Consider the following 15378-nt stretch of genomic DNA (forward strand, 5'->3'; position numbering starts at 1 on the left):
AGTGTGCCAGCGCGTGTCTGGGTTTGTGCATGACTGTGGTGTGCGCACGTGGGCGCAGGCGTGTGCGCGGAAGTGCCCCTGCAAGATGCGTGTGCCAGCCTGCCCGTGAATGTGTGTGCACCCGTGTGCGCTCCTAAGTGTGCCCGGGCGGGCGCCGGCGGGAGAGTCCCGCCCCCTCCCCAGCCTCCGTCCGCCCCTCCCCGCCCCGCGCCGCCTGCGCCGGCTGCATCCTCGCCTCCACCTCGCTCACCCCCCTCCTCCCCGCACTTTCTCCTGCTCTCCCTCCCTCTCGGCTCAGACTGCCGGACTCAGCGCTCTTCTCGCCGGCCGCCCTGGGAATCGCCGGCTGCCACCGCCCAGCTCGCACCCGCTGGCCCCCCAGTGCTTGGGCACCTGTTGGAGGCGCAGAGACAGGTGCAGGGGGCTGGGCTACCGGGGGCGAGAGGGTGAGGGTGAGTGTGTGTTAGCCTGTGTGTGCCCCTGGGGGTGTTTAGCTCTCCGGAGGCTGTAATTTCTGGCTCCTCTGGAGAGCCAATTTCAGGAGGAGGCATCTGAGGCAGGGGTCCTCACCTTGGGTGGCAGTGGATGGGGGCCCAGGCAGGCGGGCAGATCCTGGGGCTGAACGAACGGACAGTGGGAAGTGAAAACCTAAGAGGTGGGTGACCCCCAGACCAGACAAGCGCCTGGTGCAGAAGGATAGTCAGAGCCTCAGAGAGACAGAGGAGGGGGCCTATGGGGAAGCTTCAGGGGTAGGCACGGCCCAGGGCAGACAGAAGCCCAGAATGAGGGGCTGGAGCTGGGAAGAGGACAGAGGGACAATCTAGAGGAAAGTGGGCAAGGCTGAGGTGGAGCCAGGACCTATCTGGGGGGAGTGGGCTGGCAGCCCAGCCCCATGGAGCACAGCTTGGGGTCTGGAGGGCCCAGGCCTTCTGCCTGCCCGTCAGCGGGCACAGGCTGCCCTCTCCCTCAGCACCTAGGAAGGGAGGCCAGTGAGGGCCCACAGACCCCGGCGGGTGCCGCCTGGCCCTCAGCCAGCAGACGGGTAGGTTTGAGAAGTCAGCCCCGGGCTCAAGCTCTCTCGAACCTCCCTCCCCCAGCCAGGGGTGCTGCATGAGGGGCCGGAGGGGCGATCGCATGACCATCAACATCCAGGAGCACATGGCCATCAACGTGTGCCCGGGGCCCATCCGGCCCATCCGCCAGATCTCTGACTACTTCCCCCGCCAGGGACCAGGACCTGAAGGGGGTGGCGGGGGCTTCGGAGAGGCCCCTGCTCATCTGGGCCCCCTGGCCCTGGCACCCCCTGCAGCCCTCCTTGGGGCCACCACGCCCGAGGATGGAGCTGAGGTGGACAGCTATGACTCGGATGATACCAGTGAGTCTGCGGGCTTGAAGGGCCCAGGGTGCTAAAGGGGGCCTCCAGGCATGTGGGAAGGGGATGCGGCCCTGCTGGGGGTGGGGAGGTGGCGGGCACCACCACCACAGCTGCAGTCAGAGTGGAGATTACAGCTTCAGCTAGGCTCAATATTCAATATTTCTGCTGAGACACTCAACCACCCACAGAGCACCAGTTGCAGCTCAGCCAGGGACCCAGACGTGCACACACTCGCAGGCTGACAGGCACAGACACGTACAAACCTTCACAGCTGGCACACGTAGCAGGCCTGCCCACCCGTCTCTCACACACACCTGTCTTTACTCACGGACTCAGGTTACCTCTTCCCTCTTCTCTAGCCGCCCTGGGCACGCTGGAGTTTGACCTTCTCTACGACCAGGCTTCCTGCACTCTGCACTGTAGTATCCTCAGGGCCAAGGTGGGTACTCCCTGCCTCCCGAGAGCCCTGGCCCTGTTTGTCTCCTACCCTGAGATGGGTGCGCTTCCATCCTCCCTCCCCTTCCCCAGGCCTGACTCCTGCTCCTCTCCCAGCACCCATCTTGGCTCTCCAGCCCCCAAGGGTCCACACTGCAGAGAGAGGGAGGGAGGGTGGGCAGGCTGGGAGCTCACAGCCCTCTTCCCTCCCCTCCTCCCCAGGGCCTCAAGCCCATGGATTTCAATGGCCTGGCCGACCCCTACGTCAAGCTGCACCTGCTGCCTGGAGCCTGCAAGGTAACGGCCTCCCCCTCCCCTTGCCCCCCAGCCTGACCCAGCTTGTGGGTCTGCCCCCAACCTTCGTCTGCCTCCAGCCTCTGTGGGTCTGGGGGACATGTACTGTGAACACTTCGTCCCCACACCTAAGGCCAATAAGCTAAAAACTAAGACTCAGAGGAACACGCTGAATCCCGTGTGGAATGAGGACCTGACGTACAGCGGAATCACAGATGATGACATCACCCACAAGGTGCTCAGGTGAGGGGTCCGTCCTCCCGGTTACCAACGAGTCCAGCTCAGCACCTCCTTGGGGACAGCTGTCATTGGAACCTTCTTTGGTTGGTCGACCCACCTCCCATTAAGCCCTCAGATGCTCTAGAACCATCAGTGGCTCCCTATCCCCTTCAGGATTCCCCTGCCTGGATTCCTGCCCTCCAAATAGCTCCTACTGCTCCTCCCAACAGAGGACCGCCCTCTTGCGACTGGTCGGGTTCCTATCTCCTGACCTTTGCTTGTCGTGTCTCTTCCTGCTTCCTCTCTCTGCCGGCCTAAATCCCACTCATCATTTGAGGCTCTGCCTCCTCCTGCAATCTTTCCCTGGTCACTGAGACCCCTTCTCAGAGCCCCTGACTTAAGTCAGACCTATGCAGCAGAGGTCTGCCCATTCTGCTGCCCGTGTCTCCCTAACATCTCTAAGGAGTGAAGTCTCAAACGACAGAAATGGGAATGAGGCTTAGGGAGGTTAAGTGACTTGCTCAAGGTCATGCGGTTGCTAGGTGGCGGAGCTGGGAATTGAACACCTCTACATGACACAGCTGCTCAAGAGTGTCACAGCAGAAGGCAGGGAAAGGGGCTGCAGACCGAGACGGATGGAAGTAAAAGCAATAATCTCTTAATTGCTGGGCTCATGAGTCTCTCCCAGGCTGGCTCCCTGCTCCACACAGGAAAGGACAGGGGCTCTAGGGGGAGGTATGCGCTCCTGGTCCAACTGCTCAAGGCTCCTTCAGGCCCTTCTAGCTCTTACGTCCTGGACCCGTGACCCACATCCACCAGTGCACACCCTGTGCATGTTCAGTTGGATCCTGTCCCCAGGCCCCCCTGAATGGAGGCAGTGTGTGTGTGTGTGTGTGTGTGTGTGTGTGTGTGTGTGTGTGTGTGGTAGCGCCCCCCTGGAGGCAGTGTGTGTGTGTGTGTGTGTGTGTGTGTGTGTGTGTGTGTGTGTGGTAGCGTTCCCAAGATTTGTGAGGGCTTCCTCAAGGAGCTGAGCAGGTCCTGATGGGCCAGGGACAGCCTGGGCAGCTGGAAAGGGAGGGGCAGAGGAAGAGGGCAAATCAAAGCATCCTCCCCCAGCTCCAGGCCTGGTGCTCCCCACACAGCCCTGAGACAGCCCATTTTACAAGTGAGGTGTAGAGTATTTAGGGCAGAGCTGGGACCAGCCTCGAGTATTCAGAGTTCAGTCGGAGGACCTTTCTCCCACACTGGAGTGGGGCTCAGGGACCCCAGGGGGCCTTGACCCTGCAGTTCCCCACCAGGATCTCCGTCTGTGACGAAGACAAGCTGAGCCACAACGAGTTCATCGGGGAGATCCGTGTACCCCTCCGCCGCCTCAAGCCTTCACAGAAGAAGCATTTTAACATCTGCCTTGAGCGCCAGGTCCCGGTCTGTGCCGGGCTGCGGGGTACCACGGGAAGGGGGCCCTGGGGAGATCAGGTTTCCAGAACTTTCTCTTTGCCCCCTCAGCTGGCTTCACCCTCTTCCATGTCTGTGGCGCTGAGGGGCATCTCCTGTTACCTGAAGGAGGTGAGCCACCCACAGGGACCGCATCTGGGCGGGAGGTGGTGAGGGTGGCGGCTGACGCCCGCGTCTGCCGGCAGCTGGAGCAGGTGGAGCAGGGGCCTGGGCTGCTGGAAGAGCGCGGGCGCATCCTGCTGAGCCTCAGCTATAGTTCTCGGCGCCGCGGGCTGCTGGTGGGCATCGTGCGCTGCGCCCACCTGGCTGCCATGGACGTCAACGGCTACTCCGACCCCTACGTCAAGACGTGAGCCCTCCCTAGGGACTTGCCACCAGCCCCATCCTCTTCTGGGCCTGGCCTGTCCCTGACTGACCTGCTCCCCCACCCCATCCCTCCTCCCCCTCGGCAGGTACCTGAGGCCGGACGTGGATAAGAAATCTAAGCACAAAACATGTGTGAAGAAGAAGACTCTAAACCCGGAATTTAATGAGGTAAATGGGGCAGAGGCCAGAAATCGAGCGGGGCTGGGGCTGGGAGTGGGGGCAGCGCCTCATGGAAGGCGTGGCTTGCCCTGTCCCAGGAGTTCTTCTACGAAATGGAGCTCTCCACTCTGGCCAGCAAGACTCTGGAAGTCACAGTCTGGGACTATGACATTGGCAAATCCAACGACTTCATCGGTGAGGGAGGAGCCCGCTGGGTGGTGCTGATGGAGGGCAGCCCGGCAGAGAGCCCGGCCCTGACCTTACCTGCCTCTACTGCTCCCAGGTGGCGTGGCCCTGGGGCCGGGCGCCCGGAGAGAGGCCCGGAAGCACTGGAGCGACTGTCTGCAGCAGCCGGATGCAGCCCTGGAGCGCTGGCACACCTTGACCAGCCAGTTGCCCCCGGCAGCTGGAGCCCTGCCCTCAGCCTGAGCAGGACAGCGGCCACCCAGCACAGGGCCCTCAGGGCCGGGCCCAGTCGGCAGCCTTCGCACGAGTGTGTTGCACGTTTACACGGGGTGTAGGCCCCACCCCGCACTACTTGTCTTGTTTTGTGAGAGTCTCCGTGGGTCTGTCTTCTTGTGAGGGACTGTGGAGATCTATATTCACATATGCAAACTTCCTCCTGCCTGACTCGCTGCAACAGACAAATATGCAAACCACCCATCCAGAGCACACCTGCAGGGGGATCCCGCAGTGCCCCTGCCCCAAGGCCCCGGCTGCTGCTCCTCTCTCCTGCCTCTCCAGGCTGCCCGTCCCGCTCCCCTCCAGGAAGGAGGTCGGATTAGGGGGGGTTTGGAGGAGGAGGTTTCCAAAAAAGAAAATGACACACAAAAAAAGAGCCACTCCTTTAATACAGAATCTTCATTAAAAAAACACCACCACTGAGCCCTGTACAGCTGCCCTTTTAAGCGGGGGGCCACCGCAGGGTCTCTGCCTCTCTGAGAGGTGGCAGATGCTCCCGGCCACTCATTTAAATAACTGTCCCCTGGACTGGGCTGGGATGTGAAGGCAGGGCCCCTGCCCTCCCTGGAGAGGGCCCACCTTCCGGGGGACATTTCATGCATGTTTACGCCTTTTCTGATTGTGTCAGTGGCCACAGCATGGCAACCGGGCGTCAATAAACGTCTCTGCGGAAGCTGGGGGCTCATGTGTGCTGACACAGAGGGCGCTGGGCAGGGGGTTGGGCAGGGGGGTTCACTCTGGGATGTCGATCACCAGGTCATCATCCCCGTCCAGGGCGTCGTCCCCGCTGCCCGCGTCGCTGAACATCTGCCGAGGGACGGCGCTCAGGATCGTAGGGGGTGGTATCTTGGGCGGGGGCAGTGGGGCCAGGGCTGCCCCCACGCCGGCCCCAGAACCCCGGCCTGGGAAGGTCAGCGGCCCTCCCACGGGGCAGTCGGGGGGTCCTACCGCCATCTGCAGCAGGGGGGAGAAACACAAGGAGGGCCTATCAGGGAGGCACTGGGACCTCCAGGAGGCTGGCACTGCCCCTTAAGACAGTTCCAGAGGATGGGGAAGGGGGCAAAGGCTCATTCAAGGGGTAGTGGACACAGCCAGGCCAGCCACGGCTGGAATCAGGGAGCCTGCCCCACCTCAGCCCTGCAGAGTCTCACACCAGCAAGTGCGTGGGGGTGAGGGGTGGTGATGGAAGTGCTGATGAGGGTGGCGGTGGAGGGAGTCCCACGGGAAACCAGGAGGGAAAGACTGGGCCCTGCCCTTGCCAGTAAGGCACTGTGGCTGCCCCTGGGATAGCAGCCAGAGCCAGAGCCAGAGCCAGCCTGGAGTACCTGCCTGCCCGCCTCTGGGCACCTCCAATACCACCTGCCACCACTGGCCTCCTCTCCCTCCTCCTCCTGAGGGGCTCACTGGTTCAGTGGAGGGTGTCAAAGGTCTTCACCCCCTGCCGTGTGAGGCTTCTGCCTCTTGTATCTGGGAGGGGCCCCTCTTTGGGATCCCCACAGCCACTGGCCTAGGCCAGGCCCTCCTCTCAGCTCACCTGGGCTACGGGACCAGCCTCCTAACTGGACTCCCTGCCTTCAGCCTCTCCCAGATCCAGCTCCTCCTCCGCACTGCAGCCAGAGTAAGCTCTCTAAAACACAAACCTGAGCGTGTCACTCCTCTACTCAAGGGCCTCCGGCTCCTCGTTGCCCTCAGGACAGGCAGTGCCTGAGAATAGGCCAGTCCTTCCAACTGGACTGTCCTTTTCTATTTGTCAAAGGTCCTGCTTTGTGCTCTGAGGCTGGGAAGTGGCCTCTGTCCTGCCCAACCCTCCAGCCCCACCCCTGCCAGGTCCTTCTGAATCCTTCCCAGAGCTCTGTGGGCCTCCTGCTTTGCCTGTGGGCACAAACTGAGCACCTACTATGTGCCAGGTGACTTCCATTAATGATCTCTCATCACTCCGACCACCCTGGAAGGGAGAAGAGGTCATCAGCCAGAGGAGGGAATGGAGGCTTGGAAATGGAGGTTTGAAGGCATAGGCCTGCCAGGTCCCCACCAGGCAGTGTCCAGTCTGGCCCCGGGGTAGGGGGATGGCAGTGGTCTTCACAGTGGCCCTTCTGATTGCCTTAACACATTCGGGCCCCTGTGGCCTACTCTCTGCTTCTCAAGGCGGCCCCCTCACCGCCGCTGTTCCTAGCGTGGCATGGAGGGCCAGAGTGGGTTTGTACCTCAGGGGACCGGGGTCTGCCAGGACGGATGACAGACAGGAGGCCCAGCTCTGAACAGCGCCCTTGCACCCAATACCAGGCACTCATGTGCACACACGGGAGCAGATGCGCATGCACGACTGAAAAGGCCGGCAGCATGACTGTCCCCCTCCTCTGGCCACCACCTCTTGATTACCTACCCGAGGCCCCATGTCCTACCCCTGCTTGGACTGACTTCATGGCCTCCTCAGCGGGACCCACGGCAGCGAATGCTTATCTGTGGCTTACTAGGGACAAGGCACTGGGCTAAGTGTTTTCTCTCTCTTAACTCATTTTATCCTCACAACGACCCCACCGAACAGAGGAGCAAGCGGAGGCTCCGAGAGTTCAATGACGCGCAAGTCGCACGGCGAGTGCGTGGAGGAAACCCAGCTAAAACGGGCGAGGCCCAGGCTCCTGACTGACCTGCTTCAGTCTTCACAGCGTCCCCTCCCCTCTCCTCACACCACCACACCCAGAAACTTCAGGGACCCCCACTCTCCTCAAGGGACACCCAGCCTTCTATGACCTGACCCACCCTATCTTTCTTTCCTACGCTGTTTGCTCTCACCCCTCTGGCTCCAGCCCAAACACCACTTCTGCCGCGTCCCCGCCTTCCTTCCACAACTGCCTCAGCCTGAATATCCAAATCTCACCCTGGGCTCAGATGTCACCTGTTCTTTGAGGCCGTCCCTGATTTATCCCCTCCCCCATGCACCGCCATTGGTTTGGGCCCTTTTCCCCTGCCTGCCCCGAACATAGCTCCCCGACACGCCTCTGCGCCAGGAGCCAGCACTTCAGAGCCCTGAACTGCCAAGCGCACACCACGCCACGCCTCCACCCGCTGCTCCAGGTTTCTCTGGCCCGTGCCTTCTCCACCAGTCCGCCCGGCCCAGGAAGCAAAACCCCTGCCAAGTAGCGGGAAGCAGGAGCTGAGCAGCATTGTCACCCGTTATCTACTCATTTTCCAGGTTCAAGGACCAAGGTCACGTGGGAGGAAGTGGCAGAGCTGGGGTTCGAACTCCAGAACCCACACTCCTAACCACCACAAGCAGGGCTCCTGTTTCACTTCTGGCTCCAGAGTCTCGAGTCTACAGTTCACCCAACTTGAGAGCTGCCAGCCCGGCCCCTATTTCACTTTGACTCAGAGCTGGAAGGGCACTGTGCCTTCTGTGTCCTCATCTCTCCCGGGGCTCGGTGCAGAGACCTCTTCTCCTCGCCATCCACCTCCCTGCCCGTGACTTCCAAATATGCCCCCCGTGCGGCCCAGGCTCACGTTACCCAGTTGTCTCGTTGACACTTCCAGACAGCATCTCAAGACGTCCAAAGCCAAACTCACCTTCCTTCCCAAACCTGCTCCTCCCACAGTCCTCCCCGACTCAGAAAAGGGCCACTTCTTTGGCTGCTCAGGCCAAAACCCCTGGAGTCACCCTCAACGCCCCTCTCTCTCACAGCCCACACGGCTCTTCCTGGGGCTCATTCTTTGAAAGAGACCCATCATCCACTTTTCACCCTTCCCCCCGCTGCCTGGTTGACTGCAGGAGCCTCCTCACTGGTCTCCCCACTTCCATCCTGACCCCCCACCCACCAGCCTATTCACTGCAGTGTCAAGCAATTTTCTTAACATGTCAATCAGATCAGACGCCCCTCTGCCCCACCTTCTCCAGTGGCTCCCGTTTCACTCACAGTACCAGCCAAACTCTTCCCAACATCTCCGAGGCCCTCCACAGCCTTGCCCCTCAGGTGCTGTTCTGACCTGCTCTCTGGTCACTCTCCCTCTCCCTCTCCTCCGACCACACTGGCCTCCTTCCTGCTCCTTGAAGAAGCCAAACACGTACCCACCCCCAGGGCCCCTGCGCTGGTTCCTCCTGAATGAAACACTTTGCAGAGAGCCAGAGGGCTTTGCTCATTTCCTTTAAGTCTCTGACCACCCTACTGTAAATATCAGCCCCATGTACTCTGGTGTTTCCCACGCTGTTTACCTGAATCCATCTTTCTACACTGTTACCTATTTATCTTGCTTGTTTCCTGCCTACCCTTCAAGAACGCGGGCTCCATGAAAGCAGGGATTTCTGTTTTGTTCGCTATTGTATCTGCAGCACCTAGAACGGTACCTGGTACACAGTAGGTGCTCCCCAACACTTGCTGATTACTCGTGGTTTGATCACTCACTTTACAGACACACAATCTGAGACTTAGAGGGTCACGGTCACATGGTTTTTAAGTGGTGCAACCTTGACTTGATTCTAGATCCCACAACTCTGCCCTTCCTTGGGGGCTGCCTGGCAATACAGAACACCTGTGAAAATGAGCCTGGCCCCCAGCCATCTTCACTCGGAGCTCCCCCAGGCTGGGCCTGCCCTGACTGGTCTCACAGGGGCCTGTGAGCCAGGACTTCTGGGACCCGCCCCTCAGCGCCTAACCCTGGGCTGGGTGCCCAGCAGCAGCCCCAAATCGGCCCTTCAAAGTTCTCGGACAGGCCCCCAGCCGTCCTGAGCCTCCCTCAGATGGCTGTCCTGCCGTTCTGGCCCCTCCCTAACGTCCCCCAAACAGGGTACCTTGAGTTTCCGGGGCAGGCGGGGCCGTTTCTCCCGCTTGGGCCTCAGGGGGCTGGGCTCGGGCAGCTGCAGGGCCAGGTAGTCAGAAGGGAATGGGGGGTAGGTGGGGGAAGCCAGCTGCAGGCGGGAGTGAGGGGATGGAGATGGGAAATGGAGTGGATGGGGTGGGGGTAGAAGGAAGAAATGCAAACAGGAGGAAGAATGGAAAAACAAGAGATGGTGATGAGTGTGGCTCCTGAGAACAGACGGGAGGGGACAGCAGCAGGACTGTGTCCTGGGGTCTCCTCTCCTCAGTCACGTCTGTCCCCCATTCCTACACCAGAGAGAAGTAGGCAGCCCCGACTCACACCCCTCCGAGGGACGCTTGCTGGCCACACCCAGACAGATGTTCTTGGTGCTGGGCTGGCTTCACCCTGAGGCCTGGACCCTCTGCCCAAATGATGCCCACCTTATTCCCAGGCATCTGACCATTTCCCACCCATGACCCCAACTCACCGAGCTCAGGTATGGGGAGGGGGCCCCAGAGGCCTGAAGGGGAAACCCTGTTGAAGGAGGCAGGGAGAGGCTGGTGGGGGAGGGGGCACCCCCCAGCGGAGGGCTTCTCTTCCTGGAGAAAGGACAGGGGAGGGGGTCAGAGGCAAGAGGCAGCCCAGGTACCCTCTCCAACCGCCCCCACCCTCCAGGGAAGAATGATGGCTTCTTCTCACCTCTTAGGGGCTGGCGTGTCCGACAACTTGGGTGTCCCCTCTGTCTCGCTGTTATCTGAAGATGCAGTGGCATCTGAGTCTGTGAGGGGGAGGGCTGGTAAGTAGTGGGTGGGAGTCTCCATCCACCCCAGAGGGGCGTAATCTCAACTCTATGGAAGGGTTCTGGGGAATCTGAAGGGCACACAGGTGCTATTCTGGGGAGGCCCACAGCTTCCCCAGCTGCTTAAAATGTCCTTTACAACCTAATTCCTGCCTGGACTCCTCCACGGTAACATATTGTCAAGCATTTTCTACGTGCCAGGCTCTGAACAGGTGCTTGACATTCACTGCCTCTCCTTGTCTTCAGAACTATCCAAGGAGGAAAGGGAAGACGTCACCTCCGCTTTTCAGATGCAGTCACGGAGGCTCAGAAAGGAAGGTGTGGGACTGGGACTTGAGCCCAGGCCTCCAACTCCTGACCATTTTATGCTATTCTCTCCTTATTCGCCTCTAAGCTGTCCAGTGCTTACTTCTGCCTCACTCCCCATATGCAGGGTCCTGGTAATTTGCCCCTCAAATCTCTCCTACCTTCACCCACTGCTCCCCATTCCAACTGTCACGAGGTCAGGTCACCACCATGTCAAAATCGCCTGCTAAGCAATCTCACCTCACCTGCCAACCACTGTCCTCCCCAACCGCAGAACCACCTAAAACGCAAAACTGATCACATCCTTCCCAATGCCTGGAAGCATTTTAAGTGCTTCTTAATATAGCCCCAACCCACCTTTCTGGTCTCCCAACCAAACTGTATTCTTCACATCACACCAACCTATTTTCTCAAAACCAAAATTCATTCCCCAGATTTGTGTCTCTATCTAGAAGGCCCATCATTCACTTAACAGATAACCATTTACAAGTAAAATACGCTATTCTCATTTTCTCTGCTCAGATAGATCCTTTAAGAAGCAGATTAAATGCCTCCTGAGAAGTCTCCCAGAATCCCTCAGGCCCAGTTGATGGCTGACTCTTCCAGAACTCTCTACTCTCACTGGTCATGGCTCTCCTCACTCTGCTAGGACGTATCATATGTGGGTGTCTCCCTGACCACACTGTGGCCTTCTCCAGGAGATAAGTGGTGGCTTATGTCTCTGGCTCTTGTTTCTCAACTATATCCCACTCTGATCATAAACAAGGTGGGTTCCCTCACGCCTCCTATCCTGAAGTCCCCCTCCAAAAGGAAGTTAACTGAAAGACCTCCAGGAAGGAACACGAAGGCAATGAGAAGCTAGAATGAAAGCCAAATGTTTTGCCATGACCTACATGAATTGGCTCCTACCTACTTCTTTGACCGCATCTACTGTCTTCCTATAACATGTAAATGAGTAAGTGTTGCATGTTCTAATAAAACATTATTTACAAAAACAAGCAATCTGGGGACTTCCCTGCTGGGGCAGTGGTTAAGAATCCGCTGGCCAATGCAGGGGACATGGGTTCGATCCCTGGTCCAGGAAGATCCCACATGCCGCGGAGCATCTAAGCCCGTGTGCCACAACTACTGAGCCCACGCTCTAGAGCCCGTAAGCCGCAACTACTGAAGCCCGCGCGCCTAGAGCCCATACTCCGCAACAAGAGAAGCCACTGCAATGAGAAGCCTGCGCACCACAACGAAGAGTAGCCCCCACTCACCGCAACTAGAGAAAGCCCGCGCGCGGCAAAGAAGACCCAACGCAGCCAAAAATAAATAAATAAATAAATTAGAAAACCAAAAACAAGCAATCTGGCTGGCTGTTTGCTGACCTTGCTCTAGACACCATGGAGAGAGGTGACTGCGTGTGACATGGCTTATGAGAAAAACTGGGCCACAAAGGCTCACCTTAAGACTTTTTCAAATTGTGGGTATCAACCCAATAGTGGGTCACAAATTCAACTTATTGGTTTACAACCAGCATTAAATGGAAAAAAAAAAAAGCGCAATCTAAAAAGTATCAGAACAAACTGCACATAGGGATCTTAACATTATTTCACTAAATTTTGTTTTATAAGCAAGTTAAGTACGTGGGGGTTGGTCACGATGTAAAATATATTATTGGTTGTAAACAGTGCTCAAAAAAAGTTTGAGAACACCGCTTTATGTGTTTCAGCCCTTCTCAAAAAACCTGGTACGTTTTTACCTCAGGGAATCTGCATCTGTGACTCCCTCTGTGGGAAATCTCTCACTCATCTTCACATCTTCTTCTTATCTAGGTCCCAGCTCCAACATTACTTCCTGAAAAAAGCCTTTCTTGAATTTTTTATTAAGATGTTGCCTGCCATCTGCTTTTGTACGCTCTGTAAACTAAGAACGGCTTTTACATTTTTAAATGGTTGGGGGAAAAGAAACTCCAAAGAAAAATATTTCATGACGTGAAAGTTTTATGAAGTTCAAATTTCAGTGTTCATAAACAAAGTTTTATTGAAACACAGCCATGCTCACTTATTTACACCTCACCTATTGCTGTTTCTGCACTACAAAGGCAGAGCTGTAGAGGGGCAACAGAAATTGTATGTTCTGCAAAGGCTAAAATACTTATTACTTGGCCCTTTACAGAGAAAGTTCATCAACCCCCGTTCTACTCCAATCACTACCACGTAACCCTGATTTTCTTCCTCAGATCTAAAATTCTAGTTTATTTCTTTGCTTACTTACTACCCCCAACGAGAATACAAATTCCAAGAGGCTTTATCCATCTTGGTTACCACTGTATCCCCTGTGCAAAGCTCACTGCCTGAAATACAGCAGATACTCAGTCATACTTGAGTGAAAGAATAGTGAGGAGGAGGACAAGCGACTAGGCTTAAGAACCACTGGAGGCTGTACTGGCCTCCACGGCCTAAAGGGAGGGCCCAGGAAGCCTGCTGGAGTGCCAGGAGCATGTCCTCCACCAATTTTTCATGACCTCGCTCACCAGAAGAGTCTTCATCCACGTTCTCGTACTGCAGAAGTCGGTCTAGGAGGAAACTGAGGGAAGGGGCGGGGAGAACAAGAGTGTTTATTCCCATCTCTGCAATGTTCTCCTGGGCCCTCGTCCCTTCTAGCTGGCCTGTTGGAGCCTCCCAACAGCCCCGAGGCAGGCATCATGCATTTGTGGCCCATTCCAGGATGGGGTCCGAATGCAGATCCACAGAAGCCACATCACCCGCTGGCCTCCCTCCTCCCCTCAACGTGTCTCACCTCTTGTCCCGGGACACCTTCAGCAATTTCCTCTGCGCCTTCCTCAGTTCCTCCTGGAAGCACTCGTGTTCCTGTATTACGGGCAAGGTGGGAGCTGAGCCAACGGCCGTCCGTAAATGGGGCCCGGACGCCGGCCACAGCTCACCCTACTCCCTTTACACACAGGTAAACTGAAGTCCTACGAGCACCAGGCCTCACCCCTCACCGCCTCACCACCCCGGCACTTACGTAGATGAGGAATTTGAGCTTCCGCTTCAGGTTCCGGTATTTCTTCTTGTAGTCCACTTCGCCGTCCGCCGGCCCGTTCATGACCCGCCCCGGGAGAAGCGCCCCAGCACTCGCCGGGAGCCGGGCTACCCCGAGCCGGCTCAGCCCGGCCTCTCCCACCTCCACTTCCGGAGAGTCGGCAGGGCTGTGTCCGCTGGGACTACAATTCCCGGCGTGCCCCGCGCCCAGGGATCGTAACCACACCGGCTGCCCTCCTGGGGAATACCGGGAAAGGAACTTTGCTTCCAGGGGATACGCTAAAAATGGCGCCGCGGCGACGCGATGATGTCACAAAGATGGCGGACGCTGGAGGGCACCCTTACTGATTCGAAATGTGCTTAGCGATTTGAAGCCACGAGAAGACATTCCTCCTGGGATTCCTAGTCTCCTGGCGAGGACGCCCTTTTCCTTCTGTCTTTCAAAATCACAGATGCCTAGTTGCTGCCCGTGACCACGAACGGAGGCCTCGTCGCGGGTTGATTGTTACATCCAAAGGTGTAGCCGGCTCCCAATCGGTTTCTAACGAGAATTCTCCTTCAAAAGAGATTCGTTCTAAGAAAAGGAAGGAACCGCGAGACTCTCCAACTGCCCGGGGAAGGCAAGTTTTGTCTGGCAAAGTTCTGGGTCCAAGCGGCCCGTAACGGACACTCAACGGTCCTCCACCTCACGGCGCCACGATACTGCGCGTGCGCAAGCTCCTGTCAAACGCGTGGACGGAGGCCGAGAAGAAAAAAGGCGGGACCCGCCGATATCAGGTGGAGCAAAATGGCTCGGGAGAATGTGATGCAGGAGTTCACCCGTAGCTTCTTCCAAGGCCGCCCGGACCTCAGGTGCACCGGAGGTTGGAGGCGGGGTTGTAAAGGGCAGGGGCGGGACGGGGACTCCGTCGTGACACGTGTTTCCGCAGCACGCTTACGCACTCCATCGTGCGGCGGAGGTTCTTGGCTCACGCTGGCCGCGACCACCTGGAACCCGAGGAGAAGCAGGCGCTGAAGCGGCTAGTGGAGAAGGAGCTGCTGAAGATGCAGGTGTGGGCCCGAGCCTGGGCCACCGCAGGCGGGGGTTGTGGCCGTGGAGGAGGGGCCTGAGAGGGGTGGGGCAGAACACAACCTTGGTATACGTGATGCTCTCTTGATGCACACACAGGTGGATGAAGCGGGTGGCAGGGAAAAGAGGCTCGACGTTGCCAAGAAAGCCAAGAGGTCTCCCATCCCCTGCCGTGACCCAGCGAGAAAAAGGTTCCGTTTCAATTCGGAGTCAGGTTAGTGCCTTCTGCATAGTTGGTTCATGCTAAAGGTATTTATTGTGCGTGTGTTATGTTCCAAGGCCTTAGGTGAGGGCGCGTGGCCCGTGAGTCAGGAGCCAGGAACAGGGTGGACTGAGAGCTGTTTCCTACTGCCCTTCCCTCCATCAGAGCAGGATTCGAGGCAACCAATCCCAAGTGGAGGGAGAAGGGACAGGAGGAACCTGTCCCAACCTTCTCTTCTCTCCACATTCCAGAGCCCAGCTCTGCAGCCTCCAGTCCAGACTGCTTCGGCCTCCCAGCAAAGAATGGGATGGCAGCAGAAGTCAGTCCAGCTGAGGATGAGAATCCAAAGCAAGCCTCAAAGAAAGCAATTGAGGAGAGCAGTGATGAGGAAGAACAGCAGAGAGACCTGACTGCAAAGAT

The 15378-nt window shown here is 57.7% G+C and overlaps 3 protein-coding genes across 8 annotated transcripts; 2 read left to right on the forward strand and 1 right to left on the reverse strand.

Moving 5' to 3' along the window:
• The first annotated feature begins 284 nt into the window (after positions 1-284).
• On the forward strand, positions 285-5438 carry DOC2A (double C2 domain alpha). 3 transcript variants are annotated; one of them, XM_082428419.1, is made up of 11 exons: positions 285-414; positions 1098-1375; positions 1735-1814; positions 2033-2107; positions 2238-2347; positions 3622-3748; positions 3830-3889; positions 3964-4127; positions 4231-4312; positions 4402-4498; positions 4587-5438. In XM_082428419.1, the coding sequence occupies exons 2-11, from the start codon at positions 1111-1113 to the stop codon at positions 4730-4732; spliced, it is 1206 nt and encodes a 401-aa protein (XP_082284545.1). In that variant the 5' UTR covers positions 285-414; positions 1098-1110; the 3' UTR covers positions 4733-5438. The 3 variants fall into 3 exon arrangements, with proteins under 3 accessions (XP_082284545.1, XP_082284544.1, XP_082284546.1); XM_082428418.1 differs by having other exon boundaries at positions 3622-3889; XM_082428420.1 differs by lacking the exon at positions 4402-4498 and having other exon boundaries at positions 3622-3889.
• INO80E (INO80 complex subunit E) lies at positions 5136-13884 on the reverse strand. 4 transcript variants are annotated; one of them, XM_082428440.1, is made up of 8 exons: positions 13671-13884; positions 13443-13513; positions 13177-13229; positions 10253-10331; positions 10041-10152; positions 9546-9662; positions 6300-6392; positions 5581-5719 (listed from the first exon to the last, which is right to left on the reverse strand). In XM_082428440.1, exons 1-7 carry the CDS (start codon positions 13749-13751, stop codon positions 6321-6323), a joined length of 585 nt encoding a protein of 194 aa, XP_082284566.1. In that variant the 5' UTR covers positions 13752-13884; the 3' UTR covers positions 5581-5719; positions 6300-6320. The 4 variants fall into 4 exon arrangements, with proteins under 4 accessions (XP_082284564.1, XP_082284563.1, XP_082284565.1 ...); XM_082428438.1 differs by lacking the exon at positions 6300-6392 and having other exon boundaries at positions 5136-5719; positions 9546-9611; XM_082428437.1 differs by lacking the exon at positions 6300-6392 and having other exon boundaries at positions 5136-5719.
• A 520-nt stretch (positions 13885-14404) lies between these two features.
• On the forward strand, positions 14405-15376 carry HIRIP3 (HIRA interacting protein 3; the record flags this gene model as incomplete). The annotated part of the gene is made up of 4 exons (XM_082429162.1): positions 14405-14539; positions 14617-14737; positions 14856-14970; positions 15210-15376. Coding segments are annotated over exons 1-4 (468 nt in total), but the record flags the coding sequence as incomplete, so codon positions are not given.
• Between the last annotated feature and the right edge of the window lie 2 nt (positions 15377-15378).

Source organism: Balaenoptera physalus, assembly GCF_965194825.1.
Source record: "Balaenoptera physalus genome assembly, chromosome: 16".
Lineage (NCBI taxonomy): Eukaryota > Metazoa > Chordata > Mammalia > Artiodactyla > Balaenopteridae > Balaenoptera > Balaenoptera physalus.